The sequence below is a fragment of the Myxine glutinosa genome, chromosome 3 (assembly GCF_964187855.1).
Source record: "Myxine glutinosa chromosome 3, kmMyxGlut1.1, whole genome shotgun sequence".
NCBI lineage: Eukaryota > Metazoa > Chordata > Myxini > Myxiniformes > Myxinidae > Myxine > Myxine glutinosa.
This window is the reverse complement of record NC_136263.1, coordinates 48,621,400-48,648,492: the sequence shown is the minus strand read 5'-3', so window position 1 is coordinate 48,648,492 and position 27,093 is coordinate 48,621,400. Positions and strand designations below refer to the sequence as shown.

Here is a 27,093-nt window from a genome sequence, read left to right as displayed (position 1 = left end):
GAGCAGGCTTGACGGACCGAGAGGCCCCTCTTCATCCTTCATGCTCAATGCACCTCAAATGAGATGCTACTTCAGGGCGTTATATGTATTCGCTCCTTAGTCGTGCAGTCTATCGCTGCCAAGCATGCTCGCCATCTCGACTCGGCGGGCTCACCCGCACTGGATCAACAGGCCGAGCTCAACTTTCGGTTTCCCTCGTACGCGGTGCGCCCTAGATGTACTTTCACCGTCGGCCGGGATCGTATGCCGTATGCCGATCTCGAGCTCGCTCGAATGCTGCTGCACGCGAGACGTTAGGTTTCGGTGTGCTACTGTACTCCGCTCGAATGCTGCTGCACGCGAGACGTTAGGTTTCGGTGTGCTACTGTACTCCGTCTGGGGATACCGCTCAGCTAGAACTCGCCCCGCTAGACCGGGGTGCGCTAGACCGGGGTCAGCTAGAACCCGCCCGACCTAATTGATGACGTCATCGACTATATCACGCGTTCGCTTTACAGCGTCATTGACGCGTTCGCTTCACGGCGTCATTAACGTAATGGCGTGCTTCCCGCGATCTCATCGGGGATTCGTTTACCTTTCAATGTACCTTGATAAGTACGTACCAATTGACCTTTACGTAACGACGTGAACAACGTAACGCGGCGCTCCCTCAGGGTCGCGCGCCAGCACCGGAGTACACGGTGACCTCGTGAAATGGTGACATTGAGCATCGCGCCTGACTCCTTTGTCACCTGTGCATGTAACGGGGACACCGTACTGCCTGCTAGCCCTTGACTCTGGGCTCGTTGTTATCGGACAGAGCTCTTGCCTCGTACATTTCGAGACTGCGAGACGCCTCGTCTGATTCCATTTCCCTCTGCCCCAGTCTGACTGTGACTCAGCCTGACCCAGACTGTGAAGGTCGTCTGTCTTCGGTATGCAGCGCGCGCTTCAAACAGATGTTTCGTCTCCCTCGATATTCTTGCGGTTTGTGGATAGTATGTCCAAGGGATATGACCATGTTGCTAATCTGCCGCGCTTCCTTGAGGTCGCGCTGGTCTCACTTCACTATGTAGCTAATCTGCCGCGCTTCCTTGAGGTCGCGCTGGCCTCACTTAACTATGCACGTGGATACGTGCACATACTCCCTACGCACGATGGATAGTTTTCTGGGGTACACCGTGACCCATGGCCCCTGCGACCTTTTCTCGACATGGCCCCTCCCTGTGATCGGGCCACCTCTACTCTTGTGGGGGCCCGGGAGGTTCTTGTTGCTCGCCCGGGTGCCGTCCGGTATGGCGACTCCCTCCTCGCCCCTTGTGGTTTAGTTATGCGATGAGCCAATTGATTATGAAAATATTTTGTGATAAACTTTTATTGTACGTATTTATACAATAAATTTATCAATTAGTGTACACCTCTCCCTCCCAATGCAGCCTCAATGAGCTGCACTGCGGTATTGCGTCCGTGGATGGACGATCCAACCGCGGTCCGGCTGGATCCGTGCCATGCCACGTTGGCGTTAACTGGATGGATCGGTCGGACATCCGGGATGGCCAATCCATCCGGGCCATCTCTGTGCCATTGCGTCCGTGGATGGTCGATCCATCCGCGGTCCGGCTGGATCCGTGCCATGCAACGATGGCGTTAACTGGATGGATCGGTCGGACATCCGGGATGGCCAATCCATCCGGGACATCTACATCCGGGATGGCCAATCCATCCGGGACATCTAGCGTGACAATCATGACAATCAATCATAACGATCCGGGACGACGCTGGGACAAACATGGTTTGTCCAGCCGGGACTCTCTCGGTCTGCCGATCTTCTCCGATCCGCGTGACAATCATGACAATCAATCATAACGATCCGGGACGACGCTGGGACAAACATGGTTTGTCCAGCCGGGACTCTCTCGGACTGCCGATCTTCTCCGATCCTCCGCGCGCGCGGTGCAGCTGGACAAGCTTGCCATATGCATCCCGGCGGTCCTGCGCGCTTCGCTGGAGAGGCGCGTTTCGGCCGTTTGTGCGTCGTCGTAATCGGCCATGCCGGTCGTCCAGGCAGCCTTCAGAGGCCGCTCGTGTCTCGTGCGATCGCTGCCAACGGTAGATTCGCGTGCCGCTACATGCGCTTGTACTGCGTATGTACCCTTGGGAGCCAGGGCGGGTACAGACCTACTGTAATGGTCTTCTTACTTACTGTTATGGTTTACTGAATTACACATCTGCCACACCGACACATCTGCCTGTAATGCGTTGCAATGCGTCATATGGACAGTCGCTCTTCGTCATGGCACACCTTATGTAATGAGTTGCGAATCTCGAAGGTACACCTTAACCATCTAGCTACTGTGCCGTTCCTCACTGTTCAACGAGGTACACTTATCTACTCAGACTACCCCACAGGAAGACTACTACTACCCACGGGCTCAACATCTTCTCCCTGGGATGACCACTGCTTGCTCGGTCCGATATCTTCTTGACTGGGACTTCCTCCTCGATATATCTATAGCTGGAGTTTGATTGCTAACCAGGCTAACAGGCTGAAATGCAGTAACCCTGCCATCGGGATTGATGGCCCCTTGGACGTTCGACCGGCAGTGACATCTTTCCAATGTATTTCGTTCTTTGCATTCCTATGTATTCCTCTGTATGTGTCTGCTGTTCTTCACCGCCGAGTTTGGATCTAAGCGCGGGGAGAATGTAATGAAATCGTCATCCAAATTACGACACTGATGTCGTCATCCAAATTACGACACTGATGTTATTCGCCTCATGGCCGCTACGCGACCCTTTCTCGGTTCCTATATATATATCAGCGCGGACAGGCGATGTAGATCCATCACCACGATGTAACTCTAGCGATGGAACTCGAGAGCTTCTCTGGGCTTCCATAGAAAGGTAACGAGTCTGCTATATGTATCAAATAGTCATACCACCCGTCCGCACCTGTATTCACCTGGATGTAATATTAATACCATGTTTATTGGTTTCTCTCTAGATGCTGTTGAGAACGAATTACGATTAAAACCTACTTTGGGTTGCTGTTGTATCTTGATTTTCACAACAAGGTTTACAACTATTTTAATGGCAATACAGGAAGTAGATGAAACGCTTCATCAATCAAGTCATCGTCACCTTTAGTCAAGCACTTTGATGTTCTATTGAATGCCATGAATGAATTTGGCTTCACTGGTGATGATAAAGCGGGCCAATTATATGCAGTACAGCACTCAGAAACATGAAGTATGGACTAATAAAAAAAAAATTTTTTTTCCGCTTCCAGGTTGATATGAGCAAAGTGAATTTGGAGACTATTAAGCCCTGGATAACTCAGAAGATTACACAGATGCTGTCTTTTGAGGATGATGTCGTCATTGAGTTTGTGTTCAACCAGCTCGACGAAAAGGTTAGCTGCTTTGTTGAGTCTCAGTGTAGTTTACTGTGTCCATCCATTTTCTTATTCACACTTTACATTGTTGACTGTTGTTTTTTCTCGGATTCTTATAACTTATCTATAAATCTATGTTTTAAGGCTCATGGAAGTCAGAACAACATAGGGCATAGGGTCAACAGACATAATGTGGGACAAAGGGGAAGCATGAGGACAAGAATGTAGCGAGGCTGAGCATCATGAGTGGTGAAAGGGAGACAGTGTCTCAATTAGAGACAAGAACGACACTTCGACATCACGACGTCAACCGATATGCCTCTGCCCACATTATTACATCATTATAATACTTGTACCAAGTTTGATTTAAATCCATTCAGCTGTGCTCAAGTTATCACATTTTTACCTGACATTGCCTCTGACCATTGACCTATTGACCCCCAAATTTAATCAGTTCATGTTTACATCATTATACAGACCTGTACCAACTTTCAATTTAAATCCCTTCAGCTGTTCACAAGTTATCACATTTTTACCTGACATGACCTCTGACCTTTGACCCCAGGACCCCAAAATCTAATCAGTTTATCTTTACATCATTATACATATCTGTACCAAGTTTGAATTCGATCACTTCAGCCATTCTCAAGTTATAGACCTATTACAGACTTTGACCTTTGACTGCAAAATCGAATCAGTCAATCTTTACATCATTATACATACCTGTACCAAGTTTGATTTTGATCACTTCAACCGTTCTCAAGTTATAGACCTTTGACCTCTTGGCCCCAAATTATAATCAGTTTATCCTCACATCATTATACATTGATTGCGGAAAGTATGGATGGACTGAAGGAAAAGATGAACAAGTGGAAGGAATGTATGCAGACAAAAGGTCTGAAGGTGAATATCGGAAAGACGAAGGTGATGGCAAGTGGTAAAGCATGTGGTGAGGTGGAAAGAACTGGGAAGTGGCCATGTGCTGTGTGCAGGAAGGGTGTCGGAGTGAACTCCATTCAATGTACAATGTGCGCTGAGTGGGTTCATCAAAAATGCAGTGGTCTGAGAGGGTCATTAACCAGTGTGGCAGCTACATTCAAATGTAAGGTGTGCACAGAGGGAGCTGCAGATGGAGGAAATGTTAAGTTGGATCTTGGAGATGGCGTGAAGCTGGAAGGTGTGAAAACATTTTGCTACCTCGGAGACATGCTGAATGTTATCACATGCTGCATGTGTTTCATTTAAGGCCAGGGAAAATGGCCTTAAAATGCATGTTGTTGTTGTGTTTTGGAGACATGCAGAATGGAAAAGGTGGATCAGACTCGGCAACGGTTGTGAGAGTGAGATGTGCATGGAAGAAGTTTCGGGAACTGAGTGGCATGCTGATGAGGAGGGGAATGTCGTTGAAGCTGAAGGGAAAGGTGTATGCTGCATGTGTGAGAAGTGTTATGATTTATGGGAGCGAGACGTGTAATGAACGTAGAGCAGCAACGAAGGCTGGAAAGGGTGGAAATGCGAATGGTTCGGTGGATGTGCGGAGTATCCTTGAGAGAGAGGAAGACAAATGATGAATTGCGTAAGATGATGGGAATAGAGCCTGTGATTGATGCTGTGAAGAGGAACAGGTTGAGATGGTTTGGTCATGTGTTGAGGAAGGATGAAAGTGGCTGGTTGAGAAGAGTGATGGAAATGAATGGAGAAGGAAGTAGAGGATGGGGAAGACCGAGAAAGACTTGGCTGAAGATGGTGGAAGAAGAAATGCGGGCAAGGGGGTTAACAAGGAGAGATGCAGAAAATAGGGCAAAATGGAGAAGATTGTCATGGGGACCGCAAGGCTAACCCCCGCTCTAGCAGGGAAAATGGCCTTGAAATGCATGTTGTTGTTGTTGTTGTTTTACATCATTATACATACTTGCACCAAGTTTGACGAAGATCCCTTCGGCCGTTCTCAAGTTATCACGCTAACGAAAAACCTATCATGTACTGACAGACAGCTGGACGGATAACCTGAAAATATAATGCCTCCGGCGACCTTGTTGGCGGAGGCATAAAAAGGCTCAGAGGTAGAAATAGGATAGACCTTGGAGGTGTTGGTGGGTAACATACTTTGAAGGCCTACAGGTCAAAGCATCTAGAGCCAGACTTGGGAAGACTTCCACAAATGATAGAAGGGAGTGCAGTCGGGGGGAATAGATTGACGTGAGTATTTAGCTTGGACATGGGAAGGGTGAAACAGTAAAGGTTTCTGGGAGAATGTATGTCACCTGGGGGACAGTGTTACAGCCATCTGACTTTTGCGGTTGCCTGGTTCTAATCTGGCATGTTGCATCATAGCGAACACAACAGTTGACCGCTTTGAATACTTTGTCACTGGATGACACGTGTAAAAGCCAAGATACTGTTACAGACGCGGTGGTGGATGTTAGTTTACTGAGCGGTTTTGGTATGACCACGTCTGCACAAGTTACCCGATTATACCCGAACGTTGACTAATCGCGCTACGCTAGATCAATGAAGGAAAAGACACACGGCTGGGATTAAAATGACGCGACACCAGGGATACGGTTCTCAAGACCTCCGGAGGAGATTATATTCGTTCGGAAGGTCAGATTACAGGGACGAGAGGTACAGCATAGAAAGACAAGCACTTAGACACAATCTTATATTAACCCCAACAGACGACAGATAAACGGGACAAAAGGCTGACTCACACGGGGATTGATGGCTAGGAAAGGCAGGATCGATGGCTCCAGGTGCACCTGGGCTCAGGGACAGGGTACTGTACGGTCCAGTAGATGCAGGAGGTTTCACAGCGCTCGAGGTGGCGTCTTGTCGTCTCAAGCTGGGGGGCGCATCTGACGTCACATCCGGTGAGTCGCTTCGTATATCCGGCGGGGAGTGACACGCCCTCGGCTCGTTAGCTCCGCCTCGTGGAATCGGCACGTTGCTTCTCATTGGGTGCGTGCGGGGGGTTTACCAGGCTCCGCCCTTGACGAGGAGCTGACAGCCAGCCCCTTCGTGGTAACCCCGTGGAGCGCATGGTCATGGCGGCTAACCGAGCTGGTGGGAGGACGCACACTCCCCCCGCGCAGCGTCGTTGTTGTTGTAATTGTTGTTGTAGTTGTAGTTGTAGTTGTTGTTGTTGTTGTTTGGGGAAGAAGATGGAAGGAGGTATGGGAAAGGTCCTAAACTCACTACTGGTGCCATATAATCACATTCTGGTGCAACGAAGTCATAATTAATGGAAACGAGTCCTTAACTGACATAGACTAAGAATAACTAGCAAGATGTCCGAAAGTTGTCTACGTGTGATGCGGTGGACCTGGGCACGACATTTAATGGGGGAAAAAGGGGAAGGTCGGCTCTACTGATTGTTGTTTACAGACAATGGGACTAGGGAATGGGGGATTGGGGATAGTTGGGGAGTATTGGGGAAATAGGGGAATATTTACAAGCGGATATGGAGGCCAAATTCCATATTCGCAACATTGCACCCTTCTCTACCCTCGGGGCGTCCCGACCCGATAAATTTTTACCTACTTTAGTGTGGCACGCAATGTAGTTCCCTCTACTATTAACTCTACCCTGAGTGCGACAGTTTTACAGATATTCACAAATGAGTAAGTATGTCCCCCTGCGACGTTGCACCCTTCTCCTCACAGAAACACACCCACAGGATAACCGAATCCGGAAAGAATCCTCAAACTAAACATACAGCCGGTAGGGAGCATTATTTACACAAGAGTACGCTGATATTTACACTACGATCCAGGACCTGTTTTTGGAGGAACACATGCAGATGTTATGCATAGAGAGAGTACGCATGCTAGCATCGATACACCAACCCACGAGTGCTCTGTGGCCTACGGCCTTTAATAATGTGCAGAGCACCCCTTCCAAGCATCAAGCACCACCCCATCACACAGTGAGCACCATCCGGTGCACCAATAAAGTGTTTACAAATCACCGGTGGTGTCGCAGCCGGCCGATGTTCTGCCGCTGGTCTTGCCTTCATGTGGTGCACTTGGCCTTCGTACTTCCTTAGAAAAATAAAGAAAGGCGCCAACCGCGTCCATTTCTTTATTGTGGCCTTCAGTGGTGTCAACTAAAAGTGGTTCACCTTGTATGGCATAGGTGCCACGTTGACCCATAGGTCCATCCACGGGTGGTGCTTGGCCGCAAAAGAGCTGCGGTCCATTGTGGGTGGCCACAAACATTGCGGTCCATATGGTGTATCGATCCAAGCAGCAAGCAGCGAAAGTGCAGGCCCACAACTGCGAAGCCAGCACCTCTCTCTCCTCTCTCTCTACCCCAAAGCCAGATCCTCGGAGGTGGGAGACAAAAGAAGAAGACAAGTGAGTAAGGTGGTAAGGGCGCAAAAATGCACGCAATATAAGATGATGCACACTGGGGGCACATGGGAACCAGGTGAGACAGGTACGTTCCTATCGTACGCCCCCCCCCCCACCAGGTAACCTACATGGCCCCTCCCTTACCCCTTACTGTATCCACAAAACACCACACTACCCATAAACATCTATTTTACCAATCAACAAACGTCCCTACTGTCTTCCCCGTTCCTCCCATATACCAAATTCGTCTTCTCTCCCTCCTAACCAATCAAATTTGCTATTTCCAACTCTCATCAAAATTTGCCATCTCCAACTCAACATCAAAATTTGCCATCACCAATTCATCATCAGTCCCTCCTAAGGAGGGAGAGATGGAATCACCCCAATGTCTCATCCACGTCGTGATGCGTCTCACCAATCCACACAGCAATTCTCATTTCCTGCACACAGAACAAAGAAAACACAGGTGTGGAGTCCTCATCATCACCACAGGTAAGTGGCTGCGTATGGTGCGACAGGTTCATCAATCCTAACTATTTCCTAAATGACTTTAACAACTTTACACTACCCGGGGTCTTTCTCCGGCCAAACCATTGGCCCTCTTACACTATGGGTTCTAAAAACCAATTCCCATTGGCCAAACTGTGGTGCTTTTCAATTTGGGGTCTCACTCCCCCGATTCATCTCCCGGTGCCCTCGCACAATTTCTGGGCTGTGGCGTGTACCTCTCCCAGTGGGTCTACCCACCTGCACACCTCCACCACTGCAGTTGCCTCCGAGCTTACCTGCTCCTTACCCTAACCTAACTACCTGGGGAAGGCCCTCTGGCACTCTCCCCACTCGGTGCCCTCTCTGGCACGGGGCTGCCCGATCCACACCCGGGATCCTCAGGCACCCACTCACAACTACCGGCTCCCAGAGCCCACCTGCGGCCTCACCTGGCCGACATCCTCACAGTGGTGGAGTGCCCAACTAACTACACACACTAACAGGCTACACGCCCAGCCATTTCCACAACACTAATGCACCCATCCACAACACCATTCTGCAACCGCACCACAAATGCCAATATCCAACCACAATTTACCTGTACCCTCTACCTAACACTTACACTACCCGCCCCGGGTATCCGTGATAGGGGTCCACTCTTCCCCCATCCACACCTTCGCACCATGCACACCACTCCGTACCACTTACTCCAACTCTCTCCACACACCTGTACTTGCACACCTGTGCTCTCACACCTGGTGCCACCTGCACCCTTCTCTCCCCAAGCGCATTCGCGCTGATCTACAACACTCACTACTCACACACTGCTCCACACACCTGTCCAGTTGCACACCTGTGCAATCACACCTGTTCAATTCTCACACACACGGCATCATCTCAGCTAACTACTCCTTTCTGAAACTTGCGCTTCCCAGTCGTCCCTTTAAACTATTGCGCTCCCACGTCATTATCATCCATACTAATCTACTTGCGTCCCCACTACAGGTATCAGTCACTAACTCACCTTAACGTTACCTACTGTCATCTTCTCTAGATCCCTACCGTTATATCCTAACCCACCCGGGCTAGTTTTCACTGCCATACACCCCATAATCTAGTGCTCCTTTGCCCCCACCATGGGAAGGGTGGCAGGGATGCCACCCTTACCCACCGGGCCCATCGCTCACTACCAATTTTGCACATCAAATTTCAACAAATTAAAAATTTGCCAATCACTACCCATCATCTGCCAATCACTACTGCCAATCCCTTGCCAATCATCAAATTTTGTTTTTCTCTAATTTTGGGTCCAAAACACTAACCTCATCACCCAGTCGACTCACTAATACCTCTCGGTGCGCCAATTCCCGTCCAAAGCCCGGCTTCGTAAAGCCGAGCAATGGATGCTGGTTGTTTTGTGCCAGCGGCTGGATGCGTCCGGCACTCGGTGCAGGGAAGGAGGTTTACCCGGGCCGAGATCCCACGCACCATCTCGGCACGGAGCCATCCCATGGCTCGATCTCGGCCTGCCGGAATGCCTCACCAAAAAGTGGTCGCCATGACGACCCTTCCTATCCTGCCGCCCGCTCCGCCTGGTGGAGCACGGACGCGGCCGTTCAAAGCGAGGCCCAGCACGCACCGAGGGCCCGATTCGGCTATAAGTCGTTCTAAACTCTACCCCGTCTAACGTCGATGCTTCACCTGCATGCTTACATCCCGCAGCCCGTTCCTTGCTCACACATCCAGCCGTGCCCATGCTCCTCGTACCTTTCCTTACACACCCAGGTACCCTCATTCCACTCACAGCCTTGGTCACACACCTGACCACCGAACACTGTGGCACACATTCGTTGCTCGCACACCTCACCAATACACCGCTTCGCGCCCCCTCCTCGGTCACCTCCTCTGTGACAATCACAGGTGTGCCCTCATTCGCACACCCAACCATGTGCCTCACCACCAACTCCAGCGTGCATTCCCACTCACGCTCTACCATTCCAGGTGTGCATCCTTCCATCCCAGGTGTACATCCTCGCTCACCTGTCACAACCAACTCACTCTCCTTGTCACTCTCAATACTCTCACCACCACTCTTGACAACGCACTCACCCTTACTCTTGACAGCGCACTCTTTCCCCATGCACCTGTCCGTTACACACCTTTCTCGCGCACACTCTCCCGTTACACCCTCTGTAACACTCACCACAGGTGTGCATTCTTCCTTACTTTTGACAGCGCACTCTTTCCCCATGCACCTGTCCGTCACACACCTTTCTCGCGCACACTCTCCCGTTACATCCTCTGTAACACTCACCACACCGCACTTCCATGTGCCCCCTCGCACACGCGCTACGACCGACTCACTCTCGCCAGCACCCTCACTCCTTGGCACGCACTTTTTCCTCACACACCCCAGAGTCGGACTTTCTCGCACACCTCCTTTTTCGCACACCAGACCTGTCGCACACTTCACCAACGGCCTCTCACGAACACCCGGGTCCATCTCGACCCCCAAGCTTATTAAATCCCCTGGCGCATCATACGCACGACCATATTGGTCACCACTTACACCGGGTCCTCTTCCTCTTCGCTTCTCCTCCATCACCTGCGAATCCCTCATCCGGTTAATGGGCACATCATCACGATCCAAACACAGACTTTGGACCAATTCTTTTATCTCCTCCTTTATCTCCTTCTTATCCCCTCTCCGTCGCTTCTTAATTTCGCTCACCCCTTCTTCCACTTCCTCTAATTTCTGCTTCACCTCCTTTATTCCCCGGTACGTCTCCTCAAGCTCATCCTCTAAGGCTACCTTGACCGTTTCCAGGTGCGTCCTCACCTGCCGGTCCTTCGTCTCCATTACCTCTATCACCTCGTCCAACCTCGTTGTCAGTCCCTCACGTACCATCTGACATTCCCTCTTTGTCGCTATCAAGTCGTTTTTTATGTCGTTTTGTGTCGCTTTTAAACCTCCTAATACCGCAGTGTTCCTTTGAACCTGCTCCACTAACTCCGTCTGTCCCACCGTCAGCTGCTCCACCTCCTGCGTCAGGTCCTCTATGCCCCCTTGCAATTTTACAGTCCCCTTTCTCACCTCCTTCTCCATGTGCTCCTTACAGTGCCTCACCTCCTCGCGCACTCCTCCGACCTCCTCACTCACTCCTCTTCTGATCTCCTCTCCCATCACTTGCATCTCCTGCCCAGATGCCACCCTCATCTGCTCCATTTCCTCCCTGTGAGCATCCAGTTTGGTTTCTACCCCCATTCTGACCCCCTCTATCTGCTGCCCCATTTGGTTAACTTCCCTTTCCGCTTGGTCCCTCATGTCCCTCAATTTGCCTTCCATGGTGTTTTCTAACCCCTCTAACCCTTTTTGCATCCCTTCCATTTGATTCTCTTGAGCGGCCATTCTGTTTTCTACCCCCGTTAACCCCTCCTGTATTTCCCCTAATCTATCGTCTAATTTCCCAAATTTCATGTCTAATCCCTTAAAATTATTGTCTAATCCCTTAAAATTATTGTCTAATCCCTCACTGGTACCCCTCGCTTCGTCCCTCATTACCCCCATTTCGTTTCCCATTACCCCCATTTCGTTTCCCATTACCCCCATTTGGTTTCCCATTACCCCCAATTGGCCCTCCAATCGCTCACTCTGAGCCCTCATTTCCTCCCTATTCTGGGCCATAAGGGCCTTCATTTGTATGAAAAACAAGTTCAAATCCACCGGTGGCGCCACTACGGTCGCGGGCGTGGACGCCGTGGCCACCTCGTGCATGACAACGCTATTTTGCGACCCTGCCGCCCTCACTGCTTCGCTCTCCTCCCGTCCCTCAATTTGGTCCTGGACCGACCCTGCCTCACTCTCCCCTACCGGACCCCAGCTGTCTTGATCCGCCATAGCGCGACTTTCAAAATTCGGGTTTTTATTTTCGTATAACAAAATCAAATTTCGCCGTTATAATTTCGCGCGGGAAACGCGCTCCGAATCGATTCTAATTGTTACAAATTTGGGCCTAATAAATTTAGTCCCGGGTCCGAATTCCACTCCTCGACACCAATTGTTACAGACGCGGTGGTGGATGTTAGTTTACCGAGCGGTTTTGGTATGACCACGTCTGCACAAGTTACCCGATTATACCCGAACGTTGACTAATCGCGCTACGCTAGATCAATGAAGGAAAAGACACACGGCTGGGATTAAAATGACGCGACACCAGGGATACGGTTCTCAAGACCTCCGGAGGAGATTATATTCGTTCGGAAGGTCAGATTACAGGGACGAGAGGTACAGCATAGAAAGACAAGCACTTAGACACAATCTTATATTAACCCCAACAGACGACAGATAAACGGGACAAAATGCTGACTCACACGGGGATTGATGGCTAGGAAAGGCAGGATCGATGGCTCCAGGTGCACCTGGGCTCAGGGACAGGGTACTGTACGGTCCAGTAGATGCAGGAGGTTTCACAGCGCTCGAGGTGGCGTCTTGTCGTCTCAAGCTGGGGGGCGCATCTGACGTCACATCCGGTGAGTCGCTTCGTATATCCGGCGGGGAGTGACACGCCCTCGGCTCGTTAGCTCCGCCTCGTGGAATCGGCACGTTGCTTCTCATTGGGTGCGTGCGGGGGGTTTACCAGGCTCCGCCCTTGACGAGGAGCTGACAGCCAGCCCCTTCGTGGTAACCCCGTGGAGCGCATGGTCATGGCGGCTAACCGAGCTGGTGGGAGGACGCACACTCCCCCCGCGCAGCGTCGTTGTTGTTGTAATTGTTGTTGTAGTTGTAGTTGTAGTTGTAGTTGTTGTTGTTGTTGTTTGGGGAAGAAGATGGAAGGAGGTATGGGAAAGGTCCTAAACTCACTACTGGTGCCATATAATCACATTCTGGTGCAACGAAGTCATAATTAATGGAAACGAGTCCTTAACTGACATAGACTAAGAATAACTAGCAAGATGTCCGAAAGTTGTCTACGTGTGATGCGGTGGACCTGGGCACGACATTTAATGGGGGAAAAAGGGGAAGGTCGGCTCTACTGATTGTTGTTTACAGACAATGGGACTAGGGAATGGGGGATTGGGGATAGTTGGGGAGTATTGGGGAAATAGGGGAATATTTACAAGCGGATATGGAGGCCAAATTCCATATTCGCAACAATACCATGTGACTTGGAAGTCCCAAAGCCACCCAGTGTTGAGCCTCTAGGCATCACGTGACTGGATCTTAATCTAGGCTGAACTATCTCAGCCACGTCATGCGGCCTTGTAAGCGGTGTGGACCACGACCAATTAATCCCTTAATGAGTCCTATAAGACCACCAAATACACAGCCACCACAGCAAGAATTCACCCCTGAGACCAGGTATATTTAATAACAGAACAATAATGGCGCTGGGGAAGGAAACAAAAGAAGTAAAGCAATCAATAAGAACAAGCCTATTAATCCACTACAAATACGCATCCACGGTGTCAATGAACAAACAACAACATGCATTTTAAGGCCATTTTCCCTGCGAGAGCGGGGGTTGGCCTTCTCCATAAATCCTCTCCATTTTGCCCTATTTTCTGCATCTCTCCTTGTTAACCCCCTTGCCCACATTTCTTCTTCCACCATCTTTAGCCAAGTCTTTCTCAGTCTTCCCCGTCCTCTACTTCCTTCTACATTCATTTCCATCACTCTTCTCAACCAGTCACTTTCATCCTTCCTCAACACGTGACCAAACCATCTCAAGCTGTTTCTCTTCACAGCATCCATCACAGGCTCTATTCCCATCATCTTTCACAATTCATCATTTGTCTTCCTCTCTCTCAACGATACTCCACACATCCACCGAACCATTCACATTTCCACCCTTTCCAGCCTTCGTTGCTGCTCTACGTTCATTACCCATGTCTCGCTCCCATAAATCATAACACTTCTCACACATGCAGCATACACCTTTCCCTTCAGCTTCAACGACGCTCCCCTCCTCGTCAGCACGCCACTCAGTTCCCGAAACCTCTTCCATGCACATCTCACTCCAGCAACCGCTGCCGAGTCTGATCCACCTTCTCCATTCAGCATGTCTCCGAGGTAGCAAAATGTTTTCACACCTTCCAGCTTCACGCAGTTTCCAAGATCCAACTTAACATTTCCTCCATCTGCAGCTCCCTCTGTGCACACTTTACACTTGAATGTAGCTGCCACACTAATTCATGACCCTCTCAAACCAATACATTTTTGATGAACCCACTCAGCGCACATTGTACATTGACTGGAGTTCACTCCGACACCCTTCCTGCGCACAGCACACGGCCACTTCCCAGTTCTTTCCACCTCACCACATGCTTTACCACTTGCCATCACCTTCGTCTTTCCGATATTCACCTTCAGACCCTTTGTCTCCATACATTCCTTCCACTTGTTCATCTTCTCCTTCAGTCCATCCATACTTTCTGCAATCAACACCAGATCATCTGCATACAACAACTCCCACGGTAAACCCTCCTTTACGTTCCGAGCCAGCACCTCCATTACAGCTACAAATAGTAGTGGACTTAGTACCGACCCCTGATGCACTCCAACCTTCACCTCAAACTCACCACTGTTCCTGTCCTTCGTCCTTACAGCTGTGCTCGCTCTTTCGTACATTGCCATCACTACTCTGATCAACCATTCCTCCACTCCAAACTTCCTCAATGCCCATGTCAATACTTTGCGTGGAACCCTATCGAATGCTTTCTCCAGATCAACAAACCCAAGAAACAACTTCTTCCTCTTCTCCATGTACTGCTCCTGCAACTGCCTTACAATAAAAAGCACGTCTGTCGTTACTCTTCCTGGCATAAATCCAAACTGCATTTCATCAATTTTCACTTTCTTTCTTATCCTCCTCTCCAACACCCTTTCCAATACCTTCATTCCATGCTCCAATAACTTTATCGCTCGGTACGAGCCACACTCCAGAGGGTCACCTTTCCCCTTGTTTCGAGGGACTAGGGTACTCGGTTCCAAATCCACCGGAATGCAGCCTTCTTTCACCACCAGATTACAGATCTCTGTCATTCTCTTCACACCCCAACTTCCTGCAGCCTTCAACATATCTCCCGCAACTCCCGTCGGCCCTCCCGCTTTTATACTCTTCATTGCTTTTATCGGCTGTTTTTTTTCGGCTGTGCATGTGCTGTGCATGAAACATCATCTGTGCATGTGCATGAAACTGCTGTGCATGTGCAATGTGCATGTGCTGTGCATGTGCATGAAACATCGGCTGTACATGAAAAAACGGCTGTTTTTTTTTTGTTTGTTTTTTGTTTGTTTTTTAAATTGCTTTTATCGCTTCCTCAACTTCCTTCTCAGTTATCTTCTCTGCCGGTCCTTAAACTGGGTTATTCTCTGCATTCAACAGCATTTCCATATATCTCTTCCATCTTCCTTTAATTATATCTGGGTCCACAACGATTTGTCCCACTTCATCCTTCAAGCAACTCACCCCCATCACATCACACCTCTCTTTCACTATCTGCTTTGCAATCCTGAATACCGCTCTCTGAGCCTCTTCCAAATCCAAGCGTTCTCCGAACATTTTCCTCCATGCCTCCTGCGCCTTTCCTACCTCTTTATTTGCAGCCTTCTTGGCTGCCTTATAACTTTCATGCTCTGCCTTTTCTGCCCCCCTTACCCTTTGCCTTCTGCTATGCCTTGAACTTCTTCCTCTTCTCGTCAATTTCCTCTTTCCAACTTCATCGTCCCACCACCATGTTTCCGAGTGCCTCGGTGGTCCTTTTGTCCATCCACATACCTCACCAACGGCTCCCAACAGACTATCTTTCATTGACATTGTTGTGGCATCTTTCGGACACCTCTCTCAGCCAAAACTCAAGCAGACTCCACGAGACTCGCTCAGTTTGACTCGAGATTTATTACTAATCTTGCAGAGAGTATTTAAACGACGCGTCGTTTCATGGGAGAATTCTCTCTCTCTCTCTCTCTCTCTCGCTCTCGCTCTCTCGCTTTCTCGCTCTCTCGCTCTCCTTTTTCTTAAGTAGACCTCTGCTGCTTTGATGTTGGTCGGTTGGAATTCAGAGGTCAACACAGGGCTTGGTGGACTCCAGACTTTGTGGCACCAAAGTCCATCTGTTTATCATTACGGAGGACACAAATAACTGATATAAAATCCCTCCCCAAGTCCCACTAATGGTGGGATACATTCCAACTCCGCGTTCACATCCTTGGAGGTCACTGGGTCATCTCACAGATGGTTGACTGCTTGGTCGAAGTTCTTTGCACATTTCCTTGCATGCTTTAAGAACAAAGTTCACATTGACGTACAATTTAACTACTTGCATAACTCGCTGACCCTAACGAATATCGAAATCTTCTACAACATCCAACCACTTTCAAGCTCAACCACATCAGCCTCTACTATACTCAGCCTCTCTTTTAATGCCTCCCTCACTGTCACCTCTTTCAACCTCCACACCTTAATTCTCAGTTGGTACTTCACCCGCCGAGCTCTCCTCACACCTTTCACCCTTATGTCGCAGGCAACCAAGTGGTGCTGTGAAACAGCCTCCTCCCCCGGGATCACCTTTGTGTCCCGGAGGTGCTCCCATCTCGCCTACGCACCATCAGGTAGACAACGGTTGTCATCGACCCACCTGACGTATACGTAACAAGCTTATTATCCTCTTTCTCGAACTGAGTATTACAAATCAACAAATCAGCAAACTCCAAAATCCTTTCATCTTCTCCATTCCTCACACCATATCCATAACCCCCATTAACTTCCTCAAAACCGTCCATACTCCTTCCCACATGTCCATTTAGGTCTCCTCCTACCACAACAAGTTCCTCATCTTTCACGTTTTCCATCAGCTTCTCCATTGCACACCAGAACTTGTCCTTCTCTTCACTGCTCCGACTGACCTGCGGAGCATGCCTCGGATGACGTTCACCAAGAGCTTTCCAATCATCATTTTCACCATCATCAACCTTTCACTCACTCTAGTCACACTCACCACACTGTCTACAAACTCCTCAGAAAACAAAACACCAACACCATGTGATTATACGCGTGGGATGATTCACGACACGCCTTCTGGGCACCCTTGCCACACAAACTTGTATTTCTGTCCTTGCCTACCCTTCACCATTCTCACACCACTTCCCTTCCATCTCGTATGTCCACTCTTCTTCTGACCAATACTTGCACCACTTCTCTTGATCTCCCTGTCATTGTCCCTACATTCCATGTCAATGAACAAACGAGATGCCGTAATTACCTATTGCCGAAACTGAGCCCACATCTGGACCACGTGTGAGAGACAGAGTTGGGGACAGACAGGACAGAAGAATTCTGCCGCAAACTGGCAAAGTCTAGTGGACAGTTATTCTTCCTCAAACCCCAAATGACGTCTCGGAGAACGGGGGAGGTGTTATTCCGGCTGGGTGAACGCGACTCAGCTGGGCAGTGCGTGGCTTCCTCCTCGGGAGCTTCATGGTGATGCAGCCCTTGGCTGTGAGTTTTCCAAATTCTCTTCCCTAATTGTTCTCAGGTCCACCTTTTATAAGGTCACCAGCACACATCACTGGTTACTATTCACGCCCAAACCCCTCTCTCTCACGAATAGCCATCATTCGGCCCGGTGGGCAGAGCAACCCCTCCGTGACCTCTCACCATGGGCTCCATCACGGCCCCATTATGATGGTTTGATTCGTTTTGCCATCAAAACTTGCTTTTACAGCCTACCAGAACACTAAAAAGAGCATTACTGAATACAGAGGGCAGAACGGTAAAATGAGGTAAGAAGGGTTGATAAATTTGAGATCCACACAATGGGGAAGGTTGACAGTGTCTGACTATTACATAAGTGACATATCTAATATCACAATTATTACTTACTTTACACTTGTTGCTGAGACAATCATTAATGAAATAGCTGTGCTATATTAAACATCTTTTACCCACTCGGAGTCATTTCCACAACAGGAAATGACTCAAGGGCAGGGCATGAACGGAGATGTGAGTGTGAGAGGAGGAAGATCAGAAAGACTGCAAGGCCACATATTTGTCTGCAGTGAGCAAGAAACAAAACCTGAGACTCAACCTCTTGTCGTGAGATACCAATGACACGAAGGGCCTTTGATTCATGGGGATGGGTTGGGTGGCAATTTAAGAAGCAGCAGCACCAGCCCATACTGTCATGATGATGGACCTTTTTGCTGTTTTTCAAGCTGAGGAAGCACTTGGTTCTGCAGAGAAACTTGGAAAAAGACATTTTAACAAATGCCAGTCATAAAGCAAGTTCTACATACAACCACGTGTGATGTATGAAAGTATCCATTTCAAACTACAGTGCCAGGATAAACAAAATATTTGCTTTCGGTGTTCGACAACCAGAGGAATCGGGCACTTGACGATTTTCTTTTTTTTTTTGTGCAAGTTTGATTCATTCCAAGTGTATTTTAAAAAGTTAAAAGGTTTTGGTTTTTCATCTTAAAGGTACAACAGTGACTATTGTGCATCATTCTAAGTTAATAAAAGTAACGTTTCTCTACTTCCTTCTTGTTGGCATCCTGGACTGTGTTTTCAGCAGCATCCAGATGGGCGGCTTATGCAGATCAACCTTACAGGATTCTTGAATGGGAAGAACGCACGCCTCTTCATGGGGGAACTCTGGCCCCTTATACTCAGTGCACAAGAAAATATTGCTGGCATTCCATTGGTCTTCTTGGAGCAAAAAAAGGAAGAGATAAAACAGCGACAGGTATTTTATGGATCGAGTGGAGGAGTACAATGAAGCATTTGAAATAAGCTGATTATTACATTCGCTTTATATGTTCTTATTTGCACTTCCCTGCTAGCTCGAACAAGAAAAACTTGCACTACTGCAGAGCAAGGAAGAAGAGGAAGAGCGTAAGGCCAAGGAACGTTTCAGGTACGCCACACTGAGAACTTTGTACTTTTTTTAATGAATGAAAAAGGTAGGTTTATACATTGTTGTGAATATATCTTCGTTTAGTGTTTCGATTATCCCTGGTGTTGGGCTAGCGGCTAGGGTGCCGGCTTAGGATCCTAGGATCCTGGGTTCGAATCCCGGTCAATCGCTGAATTAACGCCAGGGGGGTTGACTCAGCCTGTACATCCTTCCGAGGTCGGCAAATTGAGTACCAGTTTACTGGTAATTCCCTGCTTGTCGTTAAAGGCGGCAAAAAGGGTTGGCGTCAGGAAGGGCATCCGGCCGTAAAACATTGCTTCAAAAAAGGGGACCGAAAAACAACAACAACCACAGTTCCCGAAAAAGGCCAACCCCCGCTTGCGGGGAAAAATGGCCTCTAAAGGTGGTTTTTTAAAAAAAAATTTAAGTGTTTCGATTACCTAATTTTAGACAGTATGGAGCCCCTTATTTTATGGTGTGCCACTCTGGTGATCGCCATTTCCGTGAGCAGAATCGGAAACCTGTGTGTCGAAGAGATCACGGGTGAGCACGTATGGTAGTGATGAGCAGCGCATTTGAAACACTAAGGTCAGGAGGACGAGAGAGTGGACACAGGGAGACTATTCCATAATCGGGCATATACAAGGACGAATGAATGCATGTGTTCAACCACAGAGTTGTGACCTTTTTGGACTTAGAAAATATAACATATTGTAGCGTCTCTGGCGATTAAAACTGCCCGATGACGGATAACTGAACCAGGTTTAACTCCGAGGCGCCCCTCAAATTGGCGGTTAACTTACACGCGTGGGATGAAAGGATGCGATGCGTTTATCTGAACAAAAAGAAACACGGGTTTATTACTGTACATCTTATTACTGTAAACCCTACTTAATGTACATCGAGATTTCTCCTACGCATTACACGGTCCATACTACGAATTATATAATCCTATCTCTCATTCAGTATTCTTTCATCCACCCCCCACAAACGTAACAATATTATACATCGGTCAGACTATGTTTGCTCTCGGTCTGTTCATCCCAGCTGTGATTTTCCACGCTTTTTTCCCACATACTTTAGCATATTCAACTGAAACTTGGTACATTGCTTTATTATATGTTACAGAACAAGTTCGAGTTTCAGGGTGTTTCGTAAATTTTTCATGGGGTTGCGCCCTTTTTGGGCTTAGAAAATGTCACATATTAATACATGGGTCGGTTTTCCAGACTTTACCCCCTTGCCCTTTGTTGAAGAATTATACCTCGCTCTTCCATCAGGATCAAATTTTTACAGAGTTCAATCATTAAAATAAATTAGTCTTCACCAATCAAGTTCCAAGCATAACAGAGTTCAATAGTTTATTTATACTTGCATAAAAATGTTAGAGTTCAAAGTTAATTTAACAGGAGAGAGGATCTCGCACATCAGGTTACATTTTGCCAATTAAGGCATTTACTGCGAGATTCTCTCTCGCTCGACACTTCAGTTGAGCCCATTCTTATACTCCAGCACACGGCCGATTACATCATCATTCAAGGCCAAAGGCAGATACAATGTTTTGGATTATGTCGGAGTAGATCAAAGGTTTTACTACACACACGATAGAGGAACATAGACAGTTTGGCGCCAAGGGCATCTTGACCTTTATAAGAAAATACATACACTACATGGCCAAAAGTATGTGGACACCCAAACATCACACTCCCACATGCTCGTCAAACATCTCGTTCCAAAATCATGGGCATTAGTATGGAGTTGGTCCCTCCTTTGCTGCTATAAAAGCCTCCACTCTTCTGGGAAGGCTTTCCACTTGATGTTGAAAATTGCTGTGGGGATTTGCTTCCATTCAGCCACAAGAGCATTGGTGAGGTTGGTCACTGATGTTGGGCGATTAGCCCTGGCTCGCAGTCAGCGTTCCAAGTCATCCCAAAGGTGTTTGATGGGGTTGAGGTCATGTCTCTGTGCAGGCCAGTCAAGTTCTTCCTCACCGATCTCAACAAACCATTTCTGTATGGACTTCGCTTTGTGCAAGGGGGCACTGTAAAGCTGAAACGGGAAAGGGCCTTCCCCAAACTGTTGCCACAAAGTTGGAAGCACACAATCGTCTTGAATGTCATTGTATGCTGTAGCGTTAACATTTCTCTTCACTGGAACTAAGGGGCCTAGCCCAGACCATGAAAAACAGCCCCAGACCATTATTCCTCCTCCACCAAACTTTACAATTGGCACTCGGCATTTGTGCAGGTAGCGTTCTCCTGGCATCCGCCAAACCCAGATTCGTCCGTCAGACTGCCAGATGGTGAAGCGTGATTCATGTGACTCATGAAGTCACAACTACTATGATTGAGGAACTACTCCAGAGAACGCGGTTAAAAAAAAGAACGGTAAATGAGAGAGGTACGGACCATTCACCATTCACATTCACATTCACCAAGAGAGGCACCATTCACTTCCTACATCAATCAGTAAAGCATTATGTGGAAGCCACAAATGTAGAAGCAGTTCATATTTTATGAAACACGAAATCGGTGGATGTCGGAACCGTGAATGTCGGATGTCAAGTTCTACAGTACTTGAATACTGTCAAATATTCAAAACTATTCTAAACGTAGAACACCAATCACCTTCTTGATACTTTAAAACATATATATTTAGCAGTACTTGGCCAAATATTTACACTGTCTCATGCCTTGAGGGCAGAGTGAGATTCATCATTCATGCCCTCAGGGCAGAGTAACTGTGATATTCAGCATTTTGTTAAATATGGCAGCACCGGGTGCTGTTTGGTCAGTAAAAAACACAAAGCAAGAGTTTAAAAGAATGATGTGGCACCGAGCGCGGTTTGTTCAGTCCAAAACACAAAGCAAGAATTTAAAAGAATGACGTGGCACCGAGCGCTGTTTGTTCAGTACAAAACACAAAGCAAGAGGTTAAAAGAATGACACGGCACCTAGCGCTGTTTTGTTTGTTCCGTACAAAACATAAAGCAAGAGTTTAAAAGACCCTTCCCACCTCATTTTTCTCAAGACTGCACATGGTAAGGTGTTCTATGAACTCTAGTTGTGAAGGGATTGTGAAAGAACATTTAAGGTGAAACTGGTATGAAAGGTAGTGCAGTAAAGACAAGTACAGAACAGCATAAAATGGGGGTACAAATGGAAAATGGTCCAGGAACAGGACTTTAATGGTTCGAGGATGAAGTTTGTAAAGTCTGGCTGTGCACACTGCATGGTGTTCCCACTGCCATATTTAGGAATCGTCGTGCTCGACTGCCGAAGGAGGAAGCAGATACAGCTCAAAATCAAGCAACAGGAGCAACAAACATCCAGAGGAATTAAAGCAGATTGCTGGCAAACCTCAACATAAGCTGGTCAACCTGCACCACTGTAAACATGTAGCTTGGCAGCTATCCCGCTTGTCCCTCTTCCTATCCCAAAAAGTAATGCTTTTAAAGAATGATATTGTGAAGCTTGTTCATTCATTCACATTGCCACTTCGGGAAAGCTATTGATAAATCATCAGTGAAAATTACAACACAAACCAAGCACCATTTTGGCATTTGATATAGTGTATTGAAAACATGCTGTATCTAGATTGAAACGCCATTCGGCAAACATTGTACTTGGTTTGTGATTTATTATTGTTACACAAGAAAATAGTTTTTGTTTTGATGTAAATCTGGAACTACCTACACAAATGATGCATCCTCCCCCCATCTTCAACCCCTCCCCGATGTTTAAAACCCATTGGGATCTTGAAATCAAATGAGTGTTTCTATCGATAATAAAATTTTAAAAAATTGTAGTGTATCACCTACTATTTTGAGTCGACTGTACCACTCTTATCAAACTTGCAGGGATGATGCATATTGTTGACCCAGCATTACTGCAGGATGTTAAGGAGATGAAGTCACAAGACGTTCCCAAGACATGTCCAGGTTGGAGCACGGTATTTGTGCAAAATAAAACTGGATCGTAATCTTTTATGGAGTTTATGCTCTTCATTTTGTTGTTTTATGTCATTAGTTTCTATCGATTTTAGCGAATACAATTTGGGGGGACTGCACGACACTGGTGTTCTGGGTTGGATATTGGCCCTAGTTCCTTTATTTATTTGTTTGTTTGTTTATTTATATATACAAGCAACGGTACCCGCCCTCTGGGTGGGGCTTCAATTGGGACGCCAAAATGAAGTCAAAATATCAGAAATTGAAGGCTTTTTTTTATTTTAAACGATTTATATTGTTGCGGATCTCAGACGTCGGCTCTCCCCTTATCAAGGGGGGGGGGGGGTTAATCCCCTTGTCCTTTTATCTGGCCGATGCGAGTCCTGGAAGTTACAACGTTCCTTCCGGTCGGTATTAAATAGGGTTATTGGTCGACTTCGTCCGAATACCTAATTACTAACACCGACCGTGAAGCAAGGAAATAACTCCCGCTCGAACCACGGCGTTAGTGGACACGCCGAGCGAAGCGAGCCGCGATTCGGGCTGTTAACAAGGACTAGACTGGATTATTGCGGTTCCGATCGTGCCACGTTTACCCAATGGAGAAAAGACTACGACGATCGGATTAAGGAGAAACCAGAAAGAACAGGGCAATTTATTAACAATTTACAGAAAGAAGAGGAAAAGAAAGAAATGTACAAGATAGAAAGAGGAAGAAGAAGCACACAGGGCAGCCTTAAACAGTCTTATCTTATTCCCTGGACAAACGGGCCCGTCTCACATACAGACACTCACACGGGGATTGTAGATGGTAGGGTGGAACAGGTTGATGGTCACCAGCGCGTCCAGGCTCCAATCCGGTTCCGGTCCAGCGGACGAAACCCGGCAGGCAGCTACATGGATTGTAGCGTAATGCGAACGGACAATTATAATGACGGGGGGGAAGGCTGGTACTAGCGTACGTAATAGTTGCACACTCGTGCCGCCAAACGCCCCCTCTCCAAGGTCCTGCTTTGAGCTCCCAATGCCAACGAGCTTTCTCTGATCAAGCGCATGCACCCACGAGTTCGTTGTAATGTGCGCTCGCCCAATACGTCCTGTCAACACCAATCTTTCAACGAGTCCTCTCAAGGCGGCTCTTCTCATCAGTCCTGTTGCCAAGCGCATGTACCCACAAGTCCTCTTTAATGAGCGCCGCTGCATAAGTCCTCTCAACCACAATCAAGCGCATTAGTCCTGTGTAAGGGCTTTGTGCGCTCACTTTTATAAGTCAACCAGCGATCGCTCTGCCAGCCCAAAAGCCATGCCTATCAGGCGATGTTACTTCAGCCCTGGTTGGCTGGTTAAGGCTTACCGGCCCCGCTCTGATGGTTGGGTGACGTGGCCACACCTTCTTCCTGGCGCTCTGCCCCCTTTTTCCGGGCCTCACCTCGTGGCTTATGGCGGCATTTAGCAAGCTCACGGGCAGCGAAGGCTGCTGCTGCTGGCCGAGGAGCGTACTAAATTGGGAGGGCCATGGGGCACAGACAGGAGGGTGCGCTTAATGGCGTCGCTTGGAGAGGGAGGCTGTCAAAATGGATGGAATGAGGCCTACTCCTTATTTGATTGACACAACGCAGATTCAACTATTGGAAACATGGCCTTATCTATACACATATTAATGAAATAACTGAAGTCCTATGGTGACCTACGTGTTGCTTGTGGCCTATCTATGGGGTGCTACCTTTAACCCTTTAATGATGTCATATTTACACAAGTGTGGGTTCTCAAAACCGCAACACTGCACCCCTCCTTTTGCCAGGCTCGACTCGAGCCGAAACATCAGGACTATCTTTTACATGTACATGTGACACTTAGGTGTGGTTACCCTCTACTTTTAACCTACTACCCTGAGTGCGACAGTTTTAACACAAGATATGTCCCCCCTGCTGCGTTGTGTCCTACCTAACTGACTCATGCCCACAATTAACCGAATTACGGAATGGTTTTCAAACTAAACAATTAAGCCGGTGCGGAGCATTATTTACAATACACTACTAATTATTTACACTGCAACCCAGGACCTGTTTTTTGTGGGAAAAAGCAGAACTTTTGAAAAGAGGAAATGCCATTGCAATGCACTGCATACACCATACACATATGTACCAATAAATGCACCATAAAAAAAATGCATGAAAAGCATCAACAATGCACAAAAACAAACATTTTAAAATAATAAATGATGTCTTCTGGTGCTTCTCTGCTGGGCCGATGTATCTTGGCTGTCTTTTTGCTTGATGTTCTTTAATAAAAAGGGCACAAACCGCGTCCGCTTTTTTATTTATGGCCAGCAGGGCCAGGGTACGTGGTCCGCCTGCATGGCATTGATGCCACTTAAAACACAGTGGTCCACAAGCAAGATACTGCTGGCAGCAATGGCCTGTCCCAGCAAAGGTGCCAGGCCACAGAACGTGTGGTCCATATGGTGCATCAGTGCAGGCAGGCATGCAGGCAGCAAGGGTGCAGGCAGCAAAAGTGCGGCCGCACAATTCAAGGCACCTGTACACCCCTCGCACAAAAGACCATGGTCCATGAGTGGGGAAGGAAGACAAAGCAGAGGTTAGCGTGGGGCAAGGGCGCAAGGGTACACATCAATGCAAGGTAATGCGACATGAAGGGCGCGGGTGAGCGAGCTGAGAAAAGCTCGCCCCTACTCGTACGTCACCCCCCATGTCAACCTACACTACCCTTGCCCTTCCCCGTATTTACACAATTTACAAATCCGTCTCTACTATCACGTCCCCCATATCTCCCCTAATGCCAAATTCGTTACCAATCCCTCCCAAGAAGGAAGGGATGGAATCAACACAATGTCTCCCTCCGTCATGATGCGACTTACCATCCAAACCATTCACAAAACCTGGTGTGGAGTCCTATCACCTTGGTGAGTGGATGCGGATGGTGCGAAGAGATTTTCTCCTAACTATACTCTAATTGACATTAACACAGTTACTCTACCCGGGGTCTTGCCCTGCCAATCCATTGGCCATCTTTACTCTATGTGGTTCTAGAAACCAATTCCCATTGCCCATACTGTAGTGCTCTCCCAATTTGGGGTCTCACTCCCCCATTTTTTCTACCTATGCCCTCGCACAATTTTGGGGCTGGGTCGTGTGGCTCTATCAGCAGGTCCTACTTACCTGCGCACCTCCGCCACTGAACGTCGCCACCCGAGCTTGCCTAGCTCCTCACACCCTAACCTGGGGAAGGCCCTCCCTGGCACTTACCCTTTCTATGCCCCCTCTGGCATTGGGCTACGCGGGTCCTCTCCTGGGATCCTCGGGCCCCGCTGAACTCTAACTGACACTGACTCTTCCTGGCTCCCAGAGCCTACCTGCAGCCTCACCTGGCCGACAGACTACCAGTGGCGGAGTGCTCATTTAACCATACGTACTAACAGGCTCACACGCCCAGCCATTCCACTTCACTTATGCACCCCTCCAAGCACTTCTTTACTACTACTCGTACCACAGATGTCAATATCCACCAAATTTACCTACTCCCTCTACCTACTTTTAAACTACCCTCCCCTGGTATTCGTGAAGGGGTCCATCCTTCCCCCATCCACTCCTTCGCACCATACACTCCACTCCTCATCCCACAATACTCACTCCACACCATTTATTCCACACACCTGTTTCCATACACCCCAAATCTCCACTTGCATCCGATGCAAGTCATTCACTCAACACCATTATACTCATCCACAATACCCTCACAATACATCGCTTCTCCGACCCATTGCCTCATTCGCTCAGATTTTCCCACGCTCCAATTCCTCATTTCAACATGCTCACCAGCAAGACTCTCATTCAATTCCTCATTTAATAAACTACACCACAAACACACTGCCTCATCTAACTAACTACTGCCCCTCTAAAACTCGTGCTTTCCCTGTCATCCCTTTATACTACTGCACATCCCTCGTCATTAACATCCACCTAATCTCTCTACGTCCCCACTACTTGTACCAT

General features: G+C 48.0%; 1 protein-coding gene across 20 annotated transcripts in view; it reads left to right on the top strand.

The window, feature by feature from the left end:
* The window catches only part of SRRM1 (serine and arginine repetitive matrix 1), a 254,277-nt gene that overhangs the window by 174,076 nt on the left and 53,108 nt on the right, over positions 1-27,093 (top strand). For 5 of the 20 annotated variants that reach the window (XM_078774013.1, XM_068110919.2, XM_078774011.1 and 2 more), the window contains exons 3-5: positions 3,269-3,391; positions 18,787-18,960; positions 19,058-19,131. The exons of 12 other annotated variants lie outside the window; for them this stretch is intronic. In XM_078774013.1, coding sequence (XP_078630139.1) covers positions 3,269-3,391; positions 18,787-18,960; positions 19,058-19,131 — 371 coding nt within the window. The remainder of the gene's footprint in view (positions 1-3,268; positions 3,392-18,786; positions 18,961-19,057; positions 19,132-27,093) is intronic. 3 more of the 20 variants (XM_078774010.1, XM_078774012.1, XM_068110918.2) reach the window with 1 other exon arrangement.